Genomic DNA, 27667 nt, shown 5'->3' with positions numbered 1-27667 from the left:
TAGCTTTTAAGTGAACTCCTAATGTGTAAATATGGATTCATAAAAAAAGACAAAACCAGGAAATTTACACATTTTATTAAAAGAACGAAAAATAAACAACATGGAAATAGCATACTAAAATGAATTGCATAATGCACACTTCCAAACACAAACAAGCAGTATACAACTATAACTTGGAAAAACAAAAACAAAAAATCAAAGCATCTGACCTGATAACAGTTGAGGAAATGAGCTATTGCATTTTGGAGGCAAAATATTAGGGGAACAGTTTATATTTATATTATGATCATTATTTAAATCTATAATTGTTGCACAGGCCTAATAATTTTCATATTGTATGTGAAAAAGTGAAGTCGCTCAGTCGTGTCCGACTCTTTGCGACCCCATGGACTGTAGCCTACCAGCTCCTCCATCCATGGGATTTTCCAGGCAAGAGTACTGGAGTGGGGTGCCATTGCCTTCTCCAGAGGATCTTCCCAACCCAGGGATCGAACCTGGGTCTCCTGCATTGTAGGCAGAAGCTTTACCATCTGAGCCACGAGGGAAGTTTACATATTGTATATAAACTGGCATTTTTCTGTCCAAAATATGTACTTCCATTTTCTACATTATACCAGACTGTTGTTATATGAATGCATAGAGTTAGCTTCTTAAAAAAGAATATATTTAGGAGCATCTTTAAAAAGTCTTATTTAAATTATTGTAATTTTGGTGCATGTAACGAATGGTTCATTTTCTAATAATTAAAGCAACAACAGTAATAAAAGGAAATTGATTTTGACAAGGGCAACCCTCAAATCCAATGATATAATAGTCATAATAATTCTCTCAACTGCTAGACACGAAAGACACAGCAACAAAATAATTTGGTTTCTATCATTAACAAATAGCATCTGTATACAGAAATAAAGCTTTGCAATCATGCAGTTCTATGACAGATAAATGCTTAGGTTGTGTGGGGGAAAAGAGGACTGATTAAAGTTGGGTTACTTTTATAGAGGTTTTTTTCTTAAAAGAATTAAAGTAATATGATGTAGCTTGATTTATTTCACAGTGATACATTTCCTAAGTATGCTATAATTGAGGATGGTTAAAGAGAAAAATGCCTCTGGGATAATCCTGCTTTGGAGTATTGATGGGTAGTTCTCTTCCAGGGAAGAAGTGTAGGGGGTGGAAACTGAATTAGTGAAACTAAATCCTTTTCTGGGTTTAACAGAGGTCCTTTCATCCTCTAATTTTACTTACTTAGAAGACAGCACTGTGTTTAAGCTCCAAAGAGTGTGACCCAGTGGCTGTCAGTACACACAACATGCCATTAATGAACTGATTATCTTTTGTGATGCTTCTAGGTTCATTCTTACTATTTTATAGTTTATTCTGCCTAACTTAAAATCTTACTATATTTCTATTTACCTTATGAAAATATATTCGTGTGGCTTATATTTTCACAAGGAAATATTAACACAAGAACATAGGTTAAGCTGGGAAAATACATTGGTGGTAAGGTTAAAGTTGGAGTTCCTAACTACAAAATAAATGAATGCTTACATTTTACATCAATGGAAATGCTGGTCAGATGGTCAGGCTGTTAGCTGTAAGTGATCATGGATTGAAGGGGGAAAAAAAAACAAATTTCTAACCAACTGGCCCTGAGCTGTTGGACAACTGTAAGGCTTGGATTGCTTTCTGGCTTTGGCTTATTTTCATGTCTCTGTAAGTGAGAACTATCAAACTTGGTAGCAATACTAACACCAACTCCGTCAACCCCAAGATGTGCTCCTTTTCCAGGGCAAGGGCAACAGGTCTCAAGATGGGAAGGAGTCAAAGTCCGTATGGTGATCTATCCTTAAACCTTTCTAACCTTGACCTTTTTCTAAGCCTCATTGCCTGGAGGCAACAAAAAGATAAATGGTGATCTTTAGGTGATGAGGGAGCTGAAATTGACAGAGATGGTCTGACAGACATTCTTTTCTAGCTCCAATGTATTACTATGTAAGATTTTGGCTGGTTCTCTTCTGTTTGGTTAAAAGAGTAGGAGGCTGAGGTGGCACAGTGAAGCACTGTCTAATCTGCTAAAGGTAAGTCAGAAAATAGCTTCCACTGAACAGGTGTAAATATAAAATTGTGCCAGAAGCATTTTTTTCCTTTTGTTGGAGGGGATGAAATGCCCTGTGCTGGCCATACTTAACTGTTAAATTATATCTTTCAATAGTTGCCACTTTGGTTTTGGCTTCTGGATCTTGAAGGGGAAATAGTGGTGAGGGTTAACAATTTGATTGTCACTTAAATATATATTAATTGATATAACCGATATATCCCAATTGATAATTTTCTGTGAAAGATGAAATCTAATTGGATCAGAATGGGAATATCCATCTTGCAGCTTACAAGGTATTTCACTGCTTGTAACCATTGAAAAAAGAAGACCTTAGCACCAGAAACCTGCCTGGGGTTGTGTGTGTGAGTGTGTTCACACTGAGGATTAATTCACAAAACAATCTTTGCTAGAGATCTTGCTAAAAGTTGAAGTACCTGAACTTTTGTTTAGTGCCATTGGCTGAAGTAGACCTGTTACCTGCCACCAGTCTTGTCTTATGGTGAGCCGTAGAAAACTAGAAAGCCTCCACAACAGGAAAGCAACATCGTGCTTTAGTTAAGTCTTGTAGGAAAAAAAAAAAACAACCTTCTTCTCAAAGTCTTAGAAATAACTCTCTCTTACTTTTCCACTATTATCACAGACTTCTTATATTAAAAAAAAAAAAAAAAACTCCAAGGGTCGCTTTCATGAACTATGTACATAAGTGCAAAAAAGGTGTGTCTCACACGTTCGCACCCTAACTGAGACCATCAGTTAACTGCAGCATATGTCTCTTCAACACTGTTATGGGATCATTCCACAGTATCTGTATGAATGAGTTGTTCACCTATGTGAATGAATGTAATCTGTGCTTTTGTCATTCTTTAACCCTCCTTTGGATAGATTTGAATAAGAAAATTTTTGTAGCTACAGTTATGCCACTTGAGTAATTTTGAATAAGTCAGGTTATAAAAAGAGTTCAGGACGTATTATGAATACAATTGTGTCTAAATACTGTGGAATAACCCTATCCACACAACAAATTCTATCAGCTCTAAAGCCTGATTCTAGAATCCACATGTTGTAAACTTTTTGCTCAAAAAGTCACAGAAGGACGCAAATTCAGTTTTCACAGGGAACTTTGGGATTAAAAAGACAAATCAACCCTATCTATATCTGAGCTGTGAGCTGTATCTGCTACATGCCACACTGTCAAAAAACCACAGTTTTACAAGTAAAATTTTCACACACACAAAAATGTCTAAAGGTAGCCATGTTGTAGGTTTGTTGCTGAAGCAACAACTAAATATAATTAGTTCAAAATTATTATTTGAATATAAAGTTAAGTTTGTTCTTAAATTGTGAACTGTAAGAAATAGTCATGAACTAAACTCTACACCTTGCTTGAGGATCTATCTAGGCGGGTTGAATACACGCAGTAAAATCTTAAAATTTTCTAACTCTCCTTCAAAATTAAATTTGTGAACTACTTAAAGATATGAAAAAGGAACAAGATAAAAACCTTAAAAACAAGAAAAAGGAAAACATGGCACCGATTAGTGAGTTGGTGCTCAGAACCTTATTTGTAGTTATATTTACAGTTGCATTAGGCTATCAGTTAAACTTGCTAAAGAAAGTTGTTATACTCTGTTACCTAGTGTCTATTCTATTGCCTTTGCCAGGCAGTGATAAACAGTGAGGCCACCATCTTCCTAAATGTATTCAACAGAATTTGGATATCATATTTCCCTATTTCTATTTAAACATGTGTGAAATGTAGAAGAGATTCAAAGAAAGAAGATTCCAGTTTCTATTCATTCTGTGCATCACAGCCTACCCTACAGACTGAAATAACCTGAAAACCTGTGGCTGCATTTCGTCTAAGAGCATCCTCATAAACTCTCTAAAGGAGTAGTGTAGTGCAAGGCCGAAATAACATTCCAAGTAGCACACGGGCCTTCCCTATATGTTATTTAATAAAATTTAATGCCAATGTTGTCCTTCATCAGACATCACTGTGCTGCTTGGTCGTGCCATGAAAACAGATTCATGTTGTAATGATTCATTTTACTTGGTTGCTGATGATGGTAGGGAGGAGGTACTTGCTTTGCCCAAATTGGAAAGCTAGTGAGCTGAGGCTGCCCATTAGTGAACACAGCCTAGTGGTGTAGGACAACACTTACGGCAAGAACAAAGTGCTTCAGTGTGTTCAGGAATGGATGGAGAAGATTGATGGAGTAGGCAGAGGATGGCTTTACACAGAGCAATTAACTACAAATTAAACACTGTAGACAAGTGAAATGAAATGCAACAGCTAGTTGAGGAATCATGCTCCAACTGCAAAAGCAAATACTGCATTTTACATAGCGATTTTATGAATCCATTTTAATCCCTCTTTAAAACATACTTATGTTACGGTCACGTAGTGCTTTTAGAAATTTGCCATTACTAAAACCCTCTTAAAAGAAACATTTAGATTATTTTCTCTGTATACATGACCTGTTTTTGTCCAAGTTGCAGCACACTTGCGTATTTTTGAAAGAGACTGAGAGAAGGGGACAAAAACAATAATTTTGGATAAATAAAAAAGAGGCCCTTGTAAACTACAAAGCTTATAAAATGTTAACTAAGAATCACAAGTGATTAGAATTTTACATATATACATGTAATCCAGTAAATTGTCGTTTAGAGTCACTGATTAGTTCTGTGACTTCTCTTTTTCACCAAACTTTATAGTCTATGATTTGTCTTTTCTTGAATAAAGATCATTTGAATAAGTCATTGCACAACTAAAGAGTGCTATCTTAAAATTGCATTTTTGTCAAAATTCTTTCACATCAGAACCTTAGTGCTTTGAGTTTTCTTTCTCTAAATTCACTCACAAAGCAACTTTTAAAATGCCAACAATATAAAAAAATTGTGGCACCAAAAATACCACTACCCTGAATATCTCTCACCGAACCTCTTACTCAAAAATAGATCACTATTCATGTCTTCCAGTGCTTAAGGCAACATGCAAACAGCTGTACTCTAGGTTTATTGTCCATGTACATCTTTGTCAGAAGTTTAAAAAATGAGACAGTATGCTGTATCAAAACGTCAGATGACCCAAAAATCTTCATTTCACACTGAAGATGTCTCTGTCTCTTTTAAGAAATACATCTAGAGTAGCTCAGGTACACCCTTCCTCAATCAAATCTGCCCTTCTGGAGAGGCCCCAGGACAGGTTTTATAAAACTCAGCTCCAAACACAAGTAACAATGCTAGAGTACAGAGTTAACATTTTGGGAAATAGAAATTAAGTGGTTCAAAGGACTAGTAAGTAAAAGTCAACACACCTCTTGTTCTCTAACTCCAGACAACGCTGTTAGCAGATGACAATGGTTCAATACAAGCAAGATCACTTAGAAATCACTGATGATCGTGATTTGAATGGATAATTAAGATCAACAGGATATCAGCTACTGAAGAGCTAATTTTGCTCTTTTGTATTCTGAGCCAAAATGATCTGCTTTGGGCTGGAGTCTCAAATGTTCTGAAGCACAGACAACGTGAAATGGAGGAACAACCAGGAGTCAGGAGATATTTCTGGGTCCAACTTCTACCAAGTAGCTAGGCAGTCCTGGACAAGTCACACGCTCTGGTGGTGAAAAGGTTTTTGCCAGTTCCACTGTTCTGTGCTTCAAATACTACTAGCTGGCTTAAGGTATCCAAAATCTGATTTTACCTTGGCTTGTCATTTTCATGAAGGAGAATAATAAACTTGGGACATACAACAAATTTGATGACTTTATACTTTCCAGTGAGGGAACATATATATAGTAGAAAATACTAAATCTGTCTAAACCAATGCAAATTATCACATGGTTCTACCACTGATTAATAATAGTAACTTTAATAACTGAGTGGGGTGGAGGAGGTATGTGACATACCATAGGAATTAATTACTATTTTACTTGGCTGTTCAATTATTTCAGAAGTGTTAGTAGTGTGAATTCAGGTCAGTTCTGTGGAGTGCAGCCACTCCATTTCATCTAAAGGGTGTTACAAATTCTCTTACAATTTTCAAAACATATATATAAAAAAAAAGAAATCCAAAGAGACAAAAAAGAGGCTTGGTTGTGATATGAAAGATTCTGTTGCTAATAAAGTTTGGGAAGGTGAAAATGTATTAACATATATCACAGGTGCTTGCTTCTTCACTGAAATGTTTTAACAAAATGGAAAACTCAATTGAACTGAAACTAAAGACAACTGTGGCCATCCTTCCTAGAAATTTTAAATGAATCGAAGAGTAATTTCAAGTGGCTCCCTCCCTCCTTAGACCAGCCATTTCTCCAAACCTATACTCAGTCTCCAACTGTGATCAACAGAAAAGACTGTCCATTTGGGGAGGTAAGGCCTCACTTGGAACCAATTTTCCTTCACCCTGACTGACTTCTTCAGATTGCATCTTCCTTGTTATTCAAAGAGTAGTGTAAAGAGCATGAGCCATTTCCATTTGGAAAATGGCACTTGTATCAAAGGTTCCATTGCTAAGGTTTTTACACACTTCTTCCAAAACATAAAAACTATCTCCATGCCCCCCTCTCTCTGCTTAATTTATAACCTGTAATTAGAATACCTTTAAGCTTCCAAGAACCAATTTTTCAGCTGAAGATTACAAATCGCTCAGTTTTAGACACTTAACCTAGAAGAGAGGATTCTTGAGCCACAAAAACTGTAATGGGCACTTTACACAATTTATAGTCTAAATGCTGAGAAAACCATTTAAAGGTAAATCCAGAATTTACCTTAAGTAGCTTTTGCAAGCTACTTAAGGAGTGAAATTTAGGTTAATGTTTTAAGAGGTTCCCTGCTATTTTCAGGTATTTTCCTCTCTCACAAAAAAATCTAGTAACATTGACTGTACTACAGGTCAGATCTACAGGTACAAACTATATACATGCATGTTTATGAACAGGTTTTAGACATACTCAAAAGAGAGGCCTTGTAAACGTCTGCCTCAAGAAACCTACAGAAATATTCTAAAGAGAGAGCATATCAATATTAACCTGTCATGTTTTTCAAGCACATGTGTTTCTGTTTCCCATTGATAACATTTTAGTTAAAATCAAACATCACACATTACAGTAAAACACTTTATACTATGTAAAAACCTAACACAACACACAACAACACAATATGATACAATAATGAAGAAAATGGTACTGGATATATGCGTTACATTCTGAATAAGCCCAATAGACTCGGTGTAAACAAACTGGTAAGGTTAACACTTCAAAACAGAGGAACATTTATCCACCAAGAATGCACAATAAGCCAACAGTCCACTGTAGAGATTGACTCAGCATAATAGTTACTGGAAAATCGCAGAGAAACATGTGCTAAATTACAAAATGTTATGCTGTTTTACATAATAATTCAAATAAGATAGACAGATGGTAGTTATTCATTTTCCATTTGTGTTTTAACATCTCCTTTGTTTAATGCCTTATTTTTTGTTTGAATTTGCCGGTTGGCATGTTTGTTTTAATATATTGACTGCACCATGCTTATTGTTGTGTTGGTAGAAGAGGACATACGTGAATGAATATAGAAAGGCCACGTGGAGGTCCTCATGCAGAGATTCTGGTAATCTGTAACTCTGTTGTTCAGAATTTCAACTGAAATGGAAAAAAAAAAAGAAAAGAGTGAGAAATATTGGACGGTCATGGAGGTAGGAGTCAGGATATTTGGTTTTTGCTCTAGTTGTGTGTGTGAACCATTTGCCAAGATATTCTCCATCCTGAATTTCATAGTCTACATCTGTGAAAACCGAACTGTTGGGAATGTTCACTAAGGAGTCACATACCATGACAGCCCATGGTTCTCGATGAGTGCCAATGCAGACAGTTGCCCTTAAGTTATCAGAGAAGCACTCAACTGTTTAAGGTCTTATCTGCACAATGCCAAAACTTTTTGATGAACATCCACCCATCCATCCACTTCCTCCAACAAGCAGATATTGAGAAAATAGGTTTGATTCCATTTTGAAATATGCAAATATTAAACAAACTTTAATTTTGTTTTTATCTGAATGTTTTGGACCTACACAGGAATGGCCTAAGTGTGAATTCTGGGTACATAGTATTTTACAAGATTACATTTTTGCATTCTGGAAAAATGATCAATATCTGTTACATGTTGCAATGATTATGGCGTGCCAAATCTAACTTTTCTCATGGAATCAAGCAAAAAGGAATCACTATTCCCAAACATGTTCTGTTGGAAACTTAACTGCATTTGACCACTTTTGTTTACCTTGATGTGAAGCAGCCCATGAAAATCAGGCAAATGTTTATAAAACCTATTATTCTCACATTTGGTGCTATTCCCAAGTTGCCACTATAACAAATGATACCTCTGAAAATGACTACAATTTACAGCTACTTCAGTTATTCTGTATATGCAAAGATGTCTTTTTAGAACATTCCTTATGATTAAGGGGACCTGTTCGTCTAATGTACAAATTGTCTATATGCTCTGTCCAGAACCATTAGTGTTCTGGGCCTGCATGTCCTCAGCAAGAAACAAATGCTAATTAGCTTCTGGGGAACCAGTCCATCAAGAGAACGGCACTGTTGCCTCCTTCAACCAAGTCAGACACTCCCATGGTGAAAACTTCAAGCTTTCAATGACTAATGGATGCAATTCAGAATCACTGTATTTTTTTTTTTTAGTAACTCCCTATAATCAATCAATTAAGATGCCTCAGTGGCTTAAGTGACTTCCAAAGTCACATGTTCCATGTGAACGACTGCTCAATTTAAGTGTGTCGCTATTACAAGCTTTGGACCAGGCATAGGACATCAAAGGTGAAGGGGGGAACTCTGAAAACAGCAACAAAAATTTTTTAAAAAAGGTGTCATGATTTGAATGAAAATAATGATTAAACTACTAAATTAAGTCACTGAAAATTGAAAACAGCTGGAGCAAATCTGCTAGACTTACATGGGAAGAAACACAAAGCGGCAGAATGTGAAAGCACTCTTTAATATCTTAGGAGAAGCATATTGCTTACTATCTTTAATCATCTTAATCAAATTGTGACAAAATTACCTAGCTTTATTTCAATTAAAAAAACAAAGCTAGAAAAATGTTAAAAGATTAAAATTCAGAAGCGATCTGTGTCTTTGGCTAACCAGTCATACCCCTTTAATAATGGGAAAACATTTGGGAACTTATAAGCTTACTGGTAAAATACAGCTCTCATTTTCATATAAAAAATCACCTATATGCTCTCCACAATTCGAGGTGGAAAATTTAGAATGCTTAAATTGAGCTCTAAAGTTATAAGCAATGTCTATTAATGAAAATATTTACCAAAGTCTTTAGCAAATGCAACCGCGTAGATAAAAGATATAACCTACAAATATTACATTAATACTTAAAGAAACTTACTGTTCTACTGGGAACTTCTACATCTGTGTAACAAACATGCTGTTATTCAGATCATCTATTGATAATGGGGGTATCTATAGTAGTAAAAAAGATTTTAGATTAAAACAGTTTCTTGAGAGAATTCCATTTATTTTGTTTACTGCTTGGACATGGTAATCAAAAACCATAGTCAATTTTACAGAAAAATTTAGACATATTAACCATATCCAATAATAGTTAATGTTGCAAAGCACAGGTTAGAATGTGGTTTGTTTCCCCAATGAATTAATGCTCTGTGTCCTATAGGGTTATCAAACTTGTAATTAAAACAGCAGTGGACTTAAAGTCTTAAAGCGTGGTTACCATTTTAATAAGGTGAAATGCCCATATTACACAATAATTATTTTAAGTATCTCCTTACAATTTCAAGATTTCCCCAAAATTCATAATTTGCCTTGTGACTCTGCCTGTAAAAACCTCAAGCAAATGAAAATTAAGACAGCACAAACACATCTAATGTATCAGAAGGAATTTCTGATGTAATCACTGGGTAATGATAAGCGTATCTGTGCCTTGGAAAGAAATGTGTTATCTTTCTTTCCAGTAGACCTGAAGACAAAGGTGATGATAGTACTAAACAAAGTTCAAATGCAATAACTAGAAATGGTAGTAAAGTAAATTCTGTTCTCAACCAATGGGAAACATTAAAAAAAATTAGCATATGTATTTGAGGATTGCTGTAGTAGCAACAACTGTATATATAATCTAGCAAGAGTAACACATGTAACCAATTAAAAGAGCCTATTCTGCTGATTCATCTCAGGATGAGTAGCAAAGCAGGAACATCTGTCCAGAAAATACAGAAAAAGAAAAATTCTAAATCTAAGCATGGCTTAAGAAAGACTAGTATCTCTCACCAATCCTCAAAGCATATGCCGTGCCTTATCAACACACTGTAGTTAGTTAGGTCCAAACAGGTGAAATAAATGGCCAAACCTGATTGCCCGGAGCTGGTGCAACGAAGGGAATGCTGGTAGCAGGTGGTGGTGCTGCAGACATAGTGGTAGGTGTAGCACTGTGCATCATGGGCACTTTCAGTAGGAAATCATGGAAGCAACGAACGAGAGGGTGGAGCATTTATGCAACCATGATATAAACGATGGAATGGGGCGTGGCAGGTATCGCAGCAACAAGCCATGTGACATCATCATGATGGATGCACCAGGGTGCAACATGCAATCACAGTCAGTGCAAAGCAACACAGCATGGAAGGGGGGAAAATTTAAAAAGAGAAAAGGGGAAAGCCAATTATAGTTACCATTAAGGAAAATGGAATCATTCTCAACAATTACCAATAGTTTTTGAGCAGAATCACACTGTAGTTGACTTCAAGGGCCAAATTTTCAGAAGGGGTTACAATGGGTGCCTAGGACAAATCAGTTTTTACCAAGGCTATCTCTATGAATAGCTAGTCAAGCAGAAAAGTAACTTGGTTGTATAGTCAAAATGGGAGTAGGGAACTGTAAATTGGTATTTGGGTTCACTAACTCATGACAGACATGAGTGCTGTCACTAGATTTGTAGGTGCGAAGGGACAGTTTTATATATAGATATACTTACCTGATCTGCATACAAAAAGATTGTAGTTTGGTGGGTATATGGTAGAGAGCATATACAAAGAATACAATGGACTATGTGTGCAGGTTTTAAGCACATCTGTGGCAAACCCCTTGGAAATGTGGGCTACTTATGAAACTACTCAGGCTGCTTATTTATTGTTTTATAAATAGCCTAAGTTTCCAAGGGGAACTTCACAGTAAATATCCAATGAAATCTTGCCTTCACTGCAAATACTACAGCGACAGTGACTAGCAGTAGTAACAACCTTTCAGGCGGATTTCTCTTTGCCTTTTCTAGTTTCTATGTCATTTTCAAAGCTTCTTGGATGCTCTTCTTTTTTTCTAACTCATTTTGGGAAGCCAACCAAGGAATTAATGTGTGAATGGCAAGCAGGAATATGTAATACTTTGTATCTACATCGATTGAATTCAGATTTTCTGAAAGTCGACAGAGAAAGTGAATGGCCTAGAGAGAGGAAAATCAACATATGCAATGTCATAGAAACCACAAATGTATCCCAAGTGGTGATTAACAGAAACTCTGTAATAATTGCTCATGCCCATCTATCTCTAGTTATCCACTACCTATCGACACCCCTTATTGCAAAAAGTGAAGTGAAAGTGTTAGTCGTTCAGTTGTGTCTGACTCTTTGTGATCCCATGGATTGTAGCCTGCCCAGGCTCCTCTGTCCATGGGAATTCTCCAGGAAAGAATACTGGAGTGGGTAGTCATACCCTCCTCCAGGGGATCTTCCCAACCCAGGGATTGAACCCGGGTCTCCTGCATTGCAGGCAGATTCTTTACCATCTGAGCCATCAGGGAAGTTCATCCCTTACTGCAGCACATGTGAGTTCTAAAAACACTCTTGTTTTCCCTTTAGGAGCACAGCAACTACACAGGGAGCAGTAGCAGTGGAGCATGCAGTTTGCATTCCCACACAGAGCTCTTAGCTGAAAGGACAAGGGAGCAGAACCACAAAATGGGAAGATGGAGACACATTTCACAAACTTGCAAACGTCTGTTCTCCTAATCATATGCATATAATGCTTCTGTTAGTATCAGTGGAGATGTTTTTAATTCTGACAGGGCATTACTAATAACAGTGGCCTCACCTGTCAGTGAGTACTACTACTATGTGGCTGTCATTTTGAGGTTTTTGCTTTATCTTGATAAACCCCTTAGTCCCTTTTGGACTCTGCATCAACTTTGGCTGACCAGTGAGATGGAGGTCAAGCTGTTGCAACCTCTCAAAAAGGATAAAAGGAACTGGATTGATATGAGATGGTGGGATGAGGTGGGGTAATTCTTCCCTGTATGGAACAGAGCTATTTTCTCCTGGTCTGTTCCTGGTGCCCATGGAAATGACAGGAGCTGTGAACTCCCCTGGAGTTCCGAGAGGCAAACGAGTCGCTTTCCTTGTTTTCTTTCTAGGTGGCGCTAGTGGTAAAGAACGCGCCTGCCAATGCAGGTAGACATAAGAGACATGGATTCGATCCCGGGGTGGGAAAGATCCCCTGGAAGAGGGCATGGCAACCCACTCCAGTATTTTTGCCTGGAGAATTCCCATGGGCAGAGGATCCTGGTGGGCTACAGTCTATGGGGTCACAAAGAGTCAGACATGACTGAAATGACTTAGCACACATGCATGCACAGAATGGTTTTGAGATGGCTACCATATTGGATGGGTGGCTAATTAAAGGTTCTGTGTGTAACTGGTTATTAAAAATCACATACCCCCAAGAGTCATTTTGAAATGATTCTGTGGTGCCTGGTTTCTGTGCAGATGGCACTTCATCCTAGAACACTATAGAAAGCATTACAAAACACTACAGAAGGCTCTAGTTTTGCTTTTTTGCAACATCTGAATATTGAATGATGTTGATCTTTTGGGTAACTTTTTTGGGAGGAATGGCTTTGTTGTACTTTACAAATTATACATTTGAAGTATTTTAAATATTTTACAATTTCTTAGTAACAGATGTAAACCTAACAATAAAACTGCCCATTCTGGCTAGATAAGGAAATGTTTCAAAATATTTTAGCTACAATTTTTAGTGTGAAAATATAGAAATGGCAAGGTCAGTATTCAACCACAGCAGCAATCAACTAGAACTTGAGAGTGTAGGACTGCTGTGATTTCACAAAAACATGTAACAGATAGCACCATATTAAAACTTAAATACTCAGAAAATGTTCAGCTATATCATCCAGTTGCTTGTTTCTTTCATAGTCACAATAAAAACACTTTTTTTCAGATTAGAAAAAGTTGAGAATTTTTGTACAAAACCTACCAATATTTGAAGCGGGTGCCATGCACAGTATTGGCCCTGGACACCATGCAGAAAAGCGTGAAAAGTAAAGAAAAGAGATATTTCATTATTAGAGCTTTACTGATAGAAATAATTTTTAACTAGAATGATATTCTTAGCAATATTAATGAACCAGCACATGCATATCCAGTAATCTCCCATGCTCACAATTACAGCTTAAGACCCCAAACCCAGGTGATCAGAGTAATTCTTGGATTCTTAGGTATAAAAATGAATGTTAATTTTCTCTTTAAAGGCATTGGCTCAACTTAAATTAGTTATATATTTATTTTGGACTAATACATCCTAAGTGATTTTTATTATGAAAGGGAGAGTTTTAATTTATTACATATATGATTTTCAAAATATGCACCAAGATCCGGCAGCTGGTCCCAGCAAGTTCTACTTAGGGCACTAATCTACTATCATGTCCTCCACCACCTAGTGATCAAGGACTTGACTGTGAACATATGGCAAACAGGAGTTTCATCAAGGGGGGCTCTCAACCTGACAAGGTTTTATTTTGCCATAAATTAAGGGGAAAGGGATTCTTCTGACAAGTTTGCTTAAATCTAGATTTTTAAATTAGCCAAATCCAGCTCAAAAAAGTCTAAAAATTGTGATTTTAAATGGTGTCATGAAGAACTATTCTGGTTAGTAACTGGACAGAAGTTAAGATTTTTATGGCTTCTTTCAAAATTAATTAACTGATTAATATATCAGTGAATCAATGGGTTTCTTTAAGTCCAGGCATATAATACTATCATGTGCTTAATATGCTTATAATTAACAAGGCTCCTAAATTAAGTTTTAAAGCATGCAATTTTCATTTAATAGTTTCCAAACTGGGGCATTTAAGATTCTGACCCAAAAAAAAAAAAAAAAAAAGTCTACCGGACTCCCAGTGGTTAGCATTTTCAACTTATTCCTAAGAGATTATATGCTAATTCTTAAAGTACTAAACCACTGGAAGAAAAGTATTTTCCCCTCATATATGATGTTTATTTTAAAAGACTATGGCTTAAATTTTTCTTTTCAATTTTGTACAAAACTGTTATACTAGTAAATATAGTTGAATATAGGAGGTAATAAAATATGCTGCAAAGTGTTAGGAAAATGTGATAAACTTCCATATATTTTATATTAACTGATTTAAGAGTTAGAGGCTAAAACTCCCTGTTTTATATTGTATTATATAAATACACACGGTATTATACTGTATATATATATGTATATACATATATATACTGTATTATTCTGTATATTCTGTATATTATATATATATATATATATATATATATATATATATATATATATATACTGTATTATTCTGTAATCTAAATTTAAAGGTAGTTTTTTTGAGAGCAGACCATTGCCTTTGAAAGTGATATCTAAGAGTCAAAGAATTAGTTTAAGACTGAAACAAGTGAATCACACATGAAAAGCAAAAATTAGGAAATGCTCAAAAGAAAAATGCTGACAGCGTTTCCTAGTTTGATTTCAAAACCATTAATTTTCAAGAATCACAGGAAAATAGTCTGTTCTGTACACAAATAGACTGAGCATAACTGCGTTGTTTTATTTCTAATCAAAATACCTATTGACCATCCTCACATAAAACTTCTTTGAAAGCTGGTGTAAACTGTATTCATTCACAACACCACTCAACTTACAGGGCCCGGCCCTGTTCTCACCTGTAGGGATAAACTGCGGCTGCGGATGCGGCTGCGGCTGCGGCTGCGGGATCGGCATGTTAGGCAGAGCCTGCTGGCAGTGGAACACATTGGGATTAAAGACCGGGGGGGCACAATTGGCCTTTTCAAGTGCCGATCTCTTTGGTATCAGTTGAAGTGTACCAGGCTGTAGGCCCTGTGAGGGAAGGATAGATTAATAAATAGTACCAAGGAAAGTAAAATATGTACTCAGACCAAGCAAGCAGCAGTTAGATAAGGTCTGGCCTGGGAACCCTTTGCGAGGGTCACCACTGAGCAAGGTAACTAACTAAAGAGATGAAGTCATTCACTATATGAGTACATACTCAGTCCAAAACAGAATACTGGGGGGAAAGAAGTTTTTCAGCTTCACTAATTTAGACAAATGAGTGAAGTTGAAAAGGACTTCATCAGGTGGGCAAGATGTGACAGGATGCTGTTGACAGCAAATAATCATTTAAAATTAACATTGAAGGCTTCCTGGATGGCTCAGTGGTGGAGAATCTGCCTGCCAATGCAAGAGACACAGTTCCGATCCCTGATCCAACATGCTGTGGAGCAACGAACGCAAGCATCACAACTGCTAAGCCTGTGCTTTAGAGCCCAGGAACTGCAATTACTGAAGCCTGGGCACCCTAGAGCCTGTGCTCCACCACGACAGAAGCCACCGCAATGAGAAGTCTGTGCACCACAACTAGAGAAAGCCCGCATGCAGCAACAAAGACTCTGTGCAACCAAAAATAAATAACTAAAAATTAAAAATAAATAAATGAACATCTAAGGGATGCTCATCTATTCACCTATTAAAATGAGATTAGCAGAAGCAACTTATTAACAGGAAAGGGATTTTTGCCAGTTAAAATTCTGATCTAAATCAAGGAGATACATAGCATATAGGTGGAAAAAAACAGATGTCAGTAGATCTGAGTCTGATTCTGTAGCTCCAAAATCCAAAATTCAATTTATACAAGGATTTGGGGTCCAAACCCTGTAACTGTATCTTTCCCAACTAATGTGTAAGGAAAAAGCAAATGAATTAATTGCCCGCACCATCTACCTCACCTAGAAACCATAGTTAGCAAAATGCATGCAATCCTCATTTATTTAGAGACCCGTTGTGCATTTCGGTACACACTGTTTGCTTTGTTAGGACCTTGTAAGGTTGAATTTAAGGTAAGAGGTTTTACTCTTACTGTGTTAAAATCTTCCTTTCATGTCTACAATTCTGTAAAATCCTACTGTGCTTATAATAGCCAGTCAAACTTGCCCCTGGATCAGATTCACTGGAGAAATTGGACCTGACATTTTTCCCTCTACTAACTGCAGAGTACTTTAAAAACGTGTCCTGGTAACAACTGGGTATGCTCCAAATTCTTAAGGAGATGGGCACATTTATGCTGAGTACCTAGCCTTCCATATGCCAAAGAGGGCATGCCATGACCTCCTTATTCCTGTGGATAAAGAAGGCCTAACAGTATCTCTATTTTTATTTGGGAACTTTATAGCACCCCTTTAAGTCTTTTATATGCGTACAAGTTGCTTTCAGTGATTTCAACCTGAGCATGAACAAGAACAGGGTAAAAAATATCTCCCTTTCAAAAAGCATTTCAACTGTGAATCCTTACAATACAGAAAGTTTAAACTTCTTCATGCAGCCTCCTTTGTTTAATCTTATCTCACACAAATTCCTATGGGTAAATGTAACTTTTACCTTTAAGACTCTGCTCTGATGACTCAGAAAGGCATTTTATATTGATGTTCAAAAATACCAGTTGAAGGCCTATTATATAGTATATTTAACTCTCTACATGGAAATTTGGGGCTGACATATATATCTTACCAAACACACCAAAGTCATCAGAAATAGGCACATACATATGAAAGTCCCATGACTGAGCATGGGACAGGTTTACCAAAGCACAGGCAAGCCATTTCTCGTGCATCCCATGCATATGAGAACCTTTATTTTTAGGGGGCCAACTATATTTCCTCTCTATGCCACCAACAGAAATAACTAACAATTGGAGGCTTAAATTCTGCATTGATATTCTGGATACCTTCCTATTTTCATAGCTAAAAATACCCTCATTCAAAAGAATTTAAGACAAAAAATGTGATGAAGTCTTTTTTTAACATTAATTCACAGATTCTGCTGTCCAGATCAAGGGAGAAAATAAGTGTGTTCTATGTTGGTACTCAGCTCTTTCACAAAGTAGTGGGTTCAGTTCTGAGAGAGCAGGGTTACTGAGAAAGAGGAACAAGTCCAACATTGGTGCTATGGCCTCAAAGCTGTCATCTGTGAGAAAAGTTTGGAGAAATTTGGGGTATTTGGCTTATAGAAAAGACATGAGAATCAGGTTCCTATGAAATAGGGATAGACTTTTTTTGGTAATAAAATAAGTGTAAGTTCCAGTTAAAGTGAGGTAGATTTTAACTTAGTATGAGGAAAACCTTCTCAATAAATAGGGATGCCTGAAAATAAATGTATCTCTCTTATGAAAAGCAAAGATCTCTGTCATGGGCTTCAGGGTCATAGAGGTGATTTTTTCCCACAGCCAGGAAAAATGAGGTTTCCTCAGAATGTTGTCCCTTATTTGGGTTATACCCTATTACGTAAGGAAAGGCCCAGGATGTAAAAGAAATGGATAGCTTACAGCCTATCAAAATAATTGACAACTATGACAAACCTAAGTAATCATAATTCCTATTTTTCAGCCTATCACACAATAGTGTTATGCAAGTATTTTTCCTACCTCCTACCTTACATAGTTAAGTAGAACTAACTTTTCTCCAAAATTTCCTTACTATGGCAACTCAATAGTCAGGCCGCTTCTCCCAACCATATAGAAACTCCTCCCCAAGCCTTGCCTGGCTGCTGCCTTGAAATCATCAACCTTTGGGAAATTAGAACTTAATTACCAACTCATCCTCCAAGTCCTCTCTTTTTGAAAGTTACTAAGGATATTACCAGCAAAAGTGCCCATCTAGGTGGCTCACAGGATATTAAGGTTAGTTAGGCTGTAAAAATAACTCAAAAATAATTTACTGTTAACATTGTATAATTTACTCCTTCTTAAAAAGTGGGAGAAAAAGCACAGTAAGAATCATTAGGAAAGTTTTTAAATAATTACCTTTAGAAACTTTTAGTGAATTAGAATAAACAGGTTCTCTCCTTTCCAGTTTATACCCTGGGAGATTCATTTTAAGGCCCACTTATGACTATCCAAGATTGTGATTCCAGGGTATTAGACAAATTGAGGCATATATGAGTCATTTATCACCAAACAGAGAGTTGACAAGTCCTGGCCCGTTCTTACCATTGCAGTGGCAGCTGAATGGTTCATCTGGTAATGAGCTGCTTTGAGTTTGGCTTGCAAGTGCGCAGGAGGATGAAAATACCTGCATTTCTCCCGGGAGCATCGACCTTTGATGTAATCCATGCAGATGGTCACAGTATTATCACTTGCCTCAATCATGGACACATCAGTAGGGTGAGCATAGCGGCAATCATTCTCACCACGGGTACAATTACCTCGCTGAAATTCACGGCAAACCTTGAAGAAGAAAAAATCACATTGACGCTTGGAAGGTGATTAGTTTTTATTTATTTTGCCAGTGAATGTAAAAGCAACAGTACACATTCTTTTGTCATCTATTTAGGAAAAATTTCAAAAGCTGAAGGATAATGTCAAGCCATAGTCACTATGAGACATAAACAAAATTTCTCTTCCAAGAAAGATAACAATCCATTGTCCCCAAAGGAAAAGTTTGTCAGCCTTCCTTACATTGAAATGAAAGTATTCTTGAAAACCAGGCTTCCCTGGTGGCTCAGCAATAAAGAATCACCTGCCAATACAGGAGATGCTGGCTTGATCCCTGGGTTGGAAAGATTCCCTGGAGTAGGAAATGGCAGCCCACTCCAGTATTCTTGCCTGGAAAATCCCATGGACAGAGAAGCCTGGTGGGCTACAGTGTATGGGGTTGCAAAAGAGTTGGATATGACTTAGCGACTAACCAACAACAACCAATTATTGAAAACCAGTTTTTAATCCTCCACTTGATACACAGCCTAAAGTGTACTTAGCTACATTTGCAAGAGGGGATTATTTTGTTAAGGGCCAAGATGTGTCTTTATCACACAACAATGTGCTTTTTACAAGCAGACTTGTGAACCATGACTAAAGGACATGTACAGATTCCAGTCCGATACATGGCCAAGCATTTGAGGAGTTGGCAATGGAGCTGACTTTGTAAGAAATTGACTAGTTGTTTATTTCACCTTATGAAGAAGGACATAGTTTGAAGGACTTCCATAAATCAAAAAGCTGTTTGCAATTTTCTTTTAGTTTCCTTTTCTTAGGCATAAGGATATTTCTGATCTAGTACATCATTCTTAATATGGAGAAACAGGTTTAGACTCTATGAGACTCATTTACATTCTGCATTCATAGACAGTTAATGGGTCTTTTTTTTTTCAGTTTGATTATTCTAGCAAATAGAAATCCACCAGTGAATACAGACTGTAATTCCAGACTGTAAAGCTAGAGCATGCCCACCAGACTTTCTGTGCCATAGCAGAGGAGACGCACAGTCTGTGGCCGGGCAAACTAAGACATTGTTTGACCTACTGTACAACCGTGTACTTCATAACAGGGTAAAATTGCAGTAGTAAAATGTCTAATACTTCTCTGAGGTTATATTCCAGAAGCTTAAAACCCAGATGTACTTATTTAAAGCATTTAAGACATCAGGTTCTGAAAATGTTTATACATAAGGCTAATATCTACCCTTATAAGTATTCATAGATTTCTACACAAATACCTCCAGTTTATCTGAACGCATCAGTTTCGGACCAACAGCCCCTGGCAGTGGAAGAGGTGGGTTTCCAGAAACCAGAACAGGTGCGTTTTGTACCAGTTCGGCGGGGACCAGGCCCATCCCAGGATGATGAGGTAAGTAAGGATTGTAAGCCATGGCAGGATTAGCTGCAACTGCAGGATTCACAGGAAAAGAATTCTGTATGTTTAAAAGAGGAAAAAAAGGTGTTAGAGGTCAATAGATTATGCCTATTATTACATAAAGAAGCAGTCTTTCAAAAAGCATAAGCCATATCACAATTTACCATTGTATCTTCTGATTTAGTTTTAGTCTCATATTAGTTTCCATATAAGAGTTCCTTTTAAACCAACAAATCTCTTTGAGTAACAAACTAACTGGTAAGCTGATAAACCAAGCCACATAGTTTTAACAGTTATGAGTTAGGTAAATCAAATCGCACTGATGGAGTCTGTTCCAAACATGCTTTCCCTAGCACTTCCACTTTTATCTAAAAACCTTGTCACCATCGATATCATATATGTGGGCAATCTGAAGGCCCCATTCATTTCACTATCCTCCTTTCTCTTCCTGGCAGCACTGCTTTGCTCCAAAGCTTCTGGTCCTACCATGGTTCCCACCTGCCCCACCAAACACTTGCTTTTCTTCTCGGCCCACTATCAATTATGAATACAGACAAGGAGGGAGGAAGAAAGGAGTAGATTTTAAAAGGTGAGAGCTTTAACAACTTCTTGGTGTCTACCTAAAAGGAAATTGGTATGGTCATTTTTTTTAAGAGGTCTTATTTTACAAATGAATCTGACTTGCCTAGCCTTGTCTTTATCTAAGGGACCAGATGATATGCACAGTTTAAAAGAGGGCCCTAAATATCCTAAATAGGATTCCTATTAGGCAGGGAGAGATAACAGGATTATAAGGTACATACACTAGAATATAACTGGTAAAAGTCTTGGAAATGCAAAAGGCTATTACTGGGTTTTTAAATTTGTTAACAGTCCTGATCTCAAAGAGTGTAATATATGTATTGCCTTTATTATTATCTGTGATGAAATAATTTATCACTTTACTCTGCTGTTTTCCAGTTTGTTCCACATGGGAACGTCTTTTCTTCTCAATGTGGTCATAATTTCTTTGATAGTTCTCTTGTCTCCCCGACAGCACCCAATATACATAGTGAATGACTGATAAAATCAATGACATAATTTAAAAATAAATGTAAACATTTTAATGAATGAATAAGAAATCCTGGTTAAACGTAGTATATTTCTAATAGTGACTTTATAAGGTAGGTGCACTGCTGTACAACTGGTGATGTCTCATTATTACTAATAGCATGTGTTCTTGCTTTCTTTTTAATTGCTTTCACTAAAAAAAAAAATCTGTTGCACTGTCAAGCTGTGCCCACATCTTGTGCTAGATCACAATAATAGGAACAGTTCTAAATGGAGGTAAAATAGGACTCTGTAGAGTATGAAGTGAGGGACAATCCATATTCATGTTGCCACCCTCTAGTTGGAGTTGAAATTTTCACCAGCATAGCCTTCCCCATGAAACCCATGGTATAAATCACATTCACCTTGGAAAGAAGGGCTTCCCCATTAGCACTCTTCCTTAAGATGAGTTTGTTGTTTAGTCACTAAGTTGCGTCCAACTCTTTTGTAATCACATGGACTGTAGCCCTGCCAGCCTCCTCTTGTCTATGGAATTTTTCCAGGCAAGAATACTGGAGTGGGTTGCCATTTCCTACTCCAGGGGATCTTCCCCACCCAGAGATTGAACCTGCGGCTCCTGTGTCTCCTGCACTGCAAGCAGATTCTTTACCACTGAGCCACTGGGGAAGCCTTAGATGAGTTTTGTTTGTTTAGTTGCTAAGTTGTGTCCAACTCTTTGCAACCCCATCGACTGTAGCCCACCAGGCTCCTCTGTCCATGGGCTTTTCTAGGCAAAAATACTAGAGTGGGTTGCTATTTCCTTCTCCATAGGTGAATTTATCATTAGCTAACTGGCAAATTAGAAACAACAGAAAGAGCATGTCCCGCCCCCTTCCAAACTGGTAAGACTCATCAGGGTAAGTAGAGAAGGTATGGTGGCCAAGAGCTTTAAGAGGAAAGGGGTGACACCAGGTGGCAGGAAAGATGATGGGGCAGTCAGAGGAAGTGCTTTAAGGTTTAAGGACAAAAGCCAAGGGCTGACCCAGCCTAACTAGCACTGTGATATAACAGGTTATAGGAACATATCATACTTCTCATAGAATGAGATATAAAGCGTCAGGAATTAACTGATGTGATATTATTTTATATAATGAGCTAAGATAGACTTTATCAATTTGATGATTCAGGCTGTCTCAAAATTAGCAACAATCTCAAATGGTAAAATCACAGAACCAAGAAGAGCCATTATTACATTTTCTAAAGCTATTGAATTAAAAGGAAAACTGGCAGATGAGTGAATTTTCTAGATTACAAAAGTATTGATCACTAATAAATACTGATCAATTAATAATATTTAGGAATAATCGACATGTAGCAATGCTTCTTATTATAATAGCTCCAAACTTCTGTACGTTTTTCCTTCCTTTTTGGGGGAAAATTTACTGGTTAATTTGGAATATATTTTAACCTTCTTAGGTTTGTTATATGTTCCAATTTCATGAAAACAAGCTGTAAATTAATTGAAAGTCTATATAAATAGTGCAAGGGGCTTGCTAAAAAAGTTTAGGGTTTGTAAGATATACTGTGTCATGTTTATGTTTTAAAGTTAGCGTTGTAGATTTTACAACAATTTCCTCTTTGGTATAAAGTTGATTCTAATAATGCTGCTTATTGAGAAGAAGCCGGTTTTTGTTTTTGTTTTTTTTTTAAATTCTCAACCCTTGGGCACAGCTGGAACCCCTGAGTTTCTTATTTATTTTCAAATGGACATTTCTATTTTTCACCACCGCCTCTGCCCCAGGGTAAGTATTCCATTTTCATCAATTTGAACATTCAAGGGCTTAGCTTTATTTAACAGCCACCTGTTATATCAGGCAGCCGCAAGTTCACACATTCAATTTTAATAAGCAAATTTTATCCTTCCTGTACCTGTCTTGCAGCCCTTGATGTAAGCTGAGCTAAACATGAACCAATCTGTGGGGTAGTCTTAATTTTAAAGAAAAAGGTAGCTAATAGGTTGAATCTGATTTCTATATACAGCCCAAATTGACTGGGCACTTAAAAATGTTTCAGATATTCACTCTAGCCTACAAATCATTTACTAAATATTTGAAAATATGAGAAAACTTTTCCTCTTAGAACAAAGGGTATGGATTTTCATCTTTCTTAAATCTTATAAAACCAACAAGAATGATGGCAACAACTGACTATATGAAAAAAAGATCACCTAGACAATTATTTACCCTCAATGTGTCTTGTAGTATTAGCTGCTAGGGTAGGAATTTCCACAAGTTACTGGTTACTTGCATGTGTGTGCCTGCTAGTCAATTTAATCATGTCTGACTCTTTGCGACCCTATGGACTGTAGCCCACCAGGCTCCTCTGTCCATAGGATTCTCCAGGCAAGAATACTGGAGTGCGTTGCCATGCCCTCCTCCGGGGGATCTTTCCAACCCAGGGATCAAACCCACATCTCTTCTGTCTCCTGCATTGCCAGGAGGGTTCTTTACCACTAGTGCCACCTGGGAAGCCCCAAGTACCTAGGAATTATCAGGGCCTTAGGAAATGCATTCTAAAATTTGGTGAATCGTCTCTAGAACAGTGGCATCTAATCTTTTTCAAGTCCTGAACTTCTCTGAGAGTCTGATGAGAGCTGTGGACCCTGCCCATGGAAAAATTAATATGGGTACAAATTGTGATCTCAAGAAGTTCAAGGACCTCATGAAACTCACCCCTGGGTTATGGAGTACTTACTGTTCAAGAGCTTGTGTTCTAGGGTAATAGTTGGCAAACCACAGCCTCTGAACCAAATCCAGCCTGCCCTGTTTTTGTATGGCCAGAATGGTAAGAGTGGTTTCTCTATTTTTATTTTATTTGTAGTTGATGTACAATATTGCTTTAGTTTCTGGTGTACAGCAAAGTGATTCAGTTTTATATATTATATGCATATGCTTTTTAATATTATTTTCCATTTTGGTTTATCACAAGATATTGACTATAGTACCCTGTGCTATACAGCAGGACCTTATTGTTCATTCCTTCTAGATATAATAGCTTGTATATGCTAGTCCCAAACTTTCAATGCAACCCCCTCACCCATCCTCCTGGCAACCACAAGTCTGTTCTCTGTATCTGTGAGTCTGTCTCTGTTTCATAGATAAGTTCATTTGTGTCACATTTTACATCCCACATATAAATGATATCATATGGTATTTGTCTTTCTCTTTCTGACTTCCTTTACTTAGTATGATAATCTTTAGGTCCATCTATTTGCTGTAAATGGCACTGAAAAGTTCATTCCTTTTTATGGCTAATATTACATTATATATATTCCAATATATATAATTAGCTTATATATATATATATATATATATGGTACTTACTATAAAATAGCACTGATATGAACATAGGGCTGCATGTATCTTTTCAAAGTTTTATCTGGATCTACGCTTAGGGGTGGTATTGATAGATCATATGTTACTGTTGTTGTTTGGTCACTAAGTCATGTCCAACTCTTTTTCGACCCCGTGGACTGTAGCCTGCCAGGTTCCTGTGCGCGTGGGATTTCCCAGGCAAGAACACTGGAGTGGGTTACCATTTCCTGCTCCAGGAGATCTTCTAGACCCAAGGATTGAACCCGCATCTCCTGCACTGGCAGGCAGATTCTTTACCATCTGAGCCACCTGGGAAGCCTGTGACAGATCAAATGGCAGCTCTCTATTTTTTAGATTTTTTGAGGCACCTCCATACCATTCTCTGTAGTGGCTGCACCAATTTACAATCCCACCAACAGTATAGGAGGGTTCTCTTGTCCCACATCCTCTCCAGCATTTGTTATTTTCTACATTGTAATATCTCATAACATATGAAAATTATATGCAATTCATGTTTCAGTTTCCATAAATAAATTCCACTCTTCTCACTCGTAGACTGACATAACAAAAAGCATGAATATCTGTTTTTTCTCATTACAGAAGAACCTATATAATATCCTCAAATCTTGTCTCTTGTCCCTCAAAGGCTGAACCATTTGTTAGTCATTTAGAGAAAATTTTGCTGACCCTCATTCTATAGGATTCAAAAATATAAAGCATTCAATTTATGAAGTAAAGCGCTAATTATATAAAAATATATGGATATGAATTTAATACTTGTAGCAAGATTACACAAATTGAAGAAGTTAGACTTTAGAAACAAATATTAAAGTGTTCACTAAAATGTTCTTTTACTAAAAGAACTAGTTACTAAAATTCACATTCTTAACTATTTATTTATAGAATAATAACTACTTGGTGACTAAGAATGGGAAGATAGATGGAATCCTGTAAAGCAAAAATTTTAGGAGCCACCGCATTTTGATCTTAAAGGATTCTGAAGCACCTTTGAATAATAATACAATTCAGTGAAAAACGATGCCTCAAATAAATATTTCTAGTTTACACAGACATCTTAGGAACATTGATTTATTACTTAAAATGAGTTATTCCTCAAGGTAGTATAAAGAAATAAAACCTAATAACAGCCTAGATCTCTTTGTAGTAACTTGAATAATATCCAGTGTCACTCACAATTATTGTTGGATGAATGCAAGATACTTAACTCACTTAGGCTAATCCTGGCCTGAAGTCAACATCATAATTGAGGCCTTCCTTCTAAGCTCCTGTCTAAAGGTGGACAACTAAACATTTTCTTTTATAGGATGGTAAACATTTGGTAACAATTTGTTGACTTGATTTTAATGCCAAAAATATAGCACTCTTAACTTTTCGCACTCATAATATCTTAATTTTATTACTCATTTACAAGCATTTATACAGTATAAAAGGCAGCCCCTTTCACAATCACCATGCATATTTCTATTCTTGGATAATCCCAAAGCACAATGAAATATATCATTTTCATTTTCATCAGACTTTACTAGATGTTCACAAGGAGCATAACTGAATCATTTTGTTTCAGTTTTTCCTTGGTCATCTCCACACTCTTTGACTGGTGTTATGGGGGCACTGAAGGAGGCTCACATAATCTCCAGATCAGTTGACTAGTCCCTCAGTAATTGAGAGTGAACTTTTTAAACAGATGCAAGCTAATAGTGGTGTTTATGTACTAATACTTGTTAATAAATAACCCACTAATACTTGTTAATAAATAACCCACTGTGGCCCAAAAGAGAGTGAAGAAAAATACATTCAAGAATCAAAAGTGAATAGTTATCCTCACCTAAACCTGGCTTTTCTGACCTTATTAATCATGGAAGTCTCCAAATAAGGGCAAGCATTGAAGGGAGGAAGGTAGGTGAAGGATTGATAGATTACTGTGGGTATAATAGGTGTAAAGTCGAGCAAGCAAGAGGGAACAAGTTATGGTTTGGATCTCCCTGTAGGTGGTGAGAAGCTGTAGAGCAGGGCAGGAATTATAACCAACAGCATAATAGCAGGTGATTCCTACAGAAGAATCTGGTAAAAGGGTAAATGACTTGTTTCTTAGTTGGGGGGGGAGGGTGGATTTTAACTATGTTCCTGAGACATGAACAAGAACTGCCCTAAAAATTATTTGTTGCTAAATCACTATATAATAACATTAGCAATTCAATTAACTTCAGTATAGCACTAGGAAAGAAAAAGTATTTAAAAAATCAATGACTACTTAATTATAACAACAGGCATGAGAAAAAGGGTTTGGGCGGGGAGGGGAAAATAACAAGAGCTGAGAAAAGCAAAAAAGCCACAGAAAGCCTGGAGACTAGAGCCATCTCAATGCAAGGGGTTATAATTATCAGCGGTTTAACAGAGCACCACCACCACCAAAACAACACCACAAAATAAAACAAAACCTTTCATGACTCATATAAAAAAATCACTATACAGAGGGAAAAAAAGCTCAAAGCTATAATAATACAAAGGATAGAAATCAGAAACTAAGGGGATCACAAAAAAATTAATCCATCATCTTACTATTGCTAGATCATACATTCCTAGAGGGTAGAGACTATTTCTAATTTACCTTTTTATCTGTTTCTTACTCTTTTAAATGCCTGGCATGAGTAGACGCTCAAGAAATATTTAGTGAATTGAGTCAAAATGGATTCCTAAGCCATTGATTACATTTAGATTTACCAGTTAGAAAAATCAAAATAAAAAACAAAACAAAACAAACATTCAGGGATCAAAAGCAGTGGCAGAGAATTCCATCTGTTTTGCTCTCTGGTGGGGAAAACTTTAAGCAGAAGACCACTCCCAAACTGTCTTTTGATACAGATGTGAAATACTACATAAACAGTATGAGAAGCATGAGGTATTATACACATACACATGCATGTGTGCATGCACACACCCACACCCACACATACGTATGCATGCAGTTTTTAACTGGAGTGGCTAAGTCATCAGTATCAAGAGGTATCCAATGACGAGTTTTGAAAAAAATGGTTTAGTGATAATATAGACTGAAATATACAACTTATTACAAAAAGTGTGGTTCCAGGAGACAAGTGAATTGCTAATATGATATTCACAGAATGGCTAAAGAGAGGAGACTAGG

At 36.9% G+C, this 27667-nt stretch overlaps 1 protein-coding gene across 13 annotated transcripts in view; it reads right to left on the bottom strand.

The window, feature by feature from the left end:
• Window positions 1-59: 59 nt before the first annotated feature.
• The window catches only part of MBNL3 (muscleblind like splicing regulator 3), a 102262-nt gene continuing 74654 nt past the window's right edge, over window positions 60-27667 (bottom strand). For 6 of the 13 annotated variants that reach the window (XM_081567213.1, XM_081567225.1, XM_081567216.1 and 3 more), the window contains 7 exons: window positions 19962-20156; window positions 18458-18694; window positions 15123-15297; window positions 13411-13446; window positions 10496-10590; window positions 9521-9594; window positions 60-7743 (listed from right to left, as the gene is read on the bottom strand). In XM_081567213.1, the coding sequence (XP_081423339.1) occupies window positions 9538-9594; window positions 10496-10590; window positions 13411-13446; window positions 15123-15297; window positions 18458-18694; window positions 19962-20156 (795 nt within the window). In that variant the 3' untranslated portion in view covers window positions 60-7743; window positions 9521-9537. Of the gene's footprint in view, window positions 7744-9520; window positions 9595-10495; window positions 10591-13410; window positions 13447-15122; window positions 15298-18457; window positions 18695-19961; window positions 20157-24877; window positions 24893-27667 lie in introns of all 13 variants that reach the window. The other 7 variants (XM_081567219.1, XM_081567221.1, XM_081567226.1 and 4 more) reach the window with 4 other exon arrangements.

The sequence above is a fragment of the Giraffa tippelskirchi genome, chromosome X (genome assembly GCF_054371585.1).
Source record: "Giraffa tippelskirchi isolate mGirTip1 chromosome X, T2T-mGirTip1v1.2.pri, whole genome shotgun sequence".
NCBI classification, from domain to species: domain Eukaryota; kingdom Metazoa; phylum Chordata; class Mammalia; order Artiodactyla; family Giraffidae; genus Giraffa; species Giraffa tippelskirchi.
Note: the sequence above shows the minus strand (reverse complement) of the source record. Positions and strands in the feature narration are given on the sequence as shown.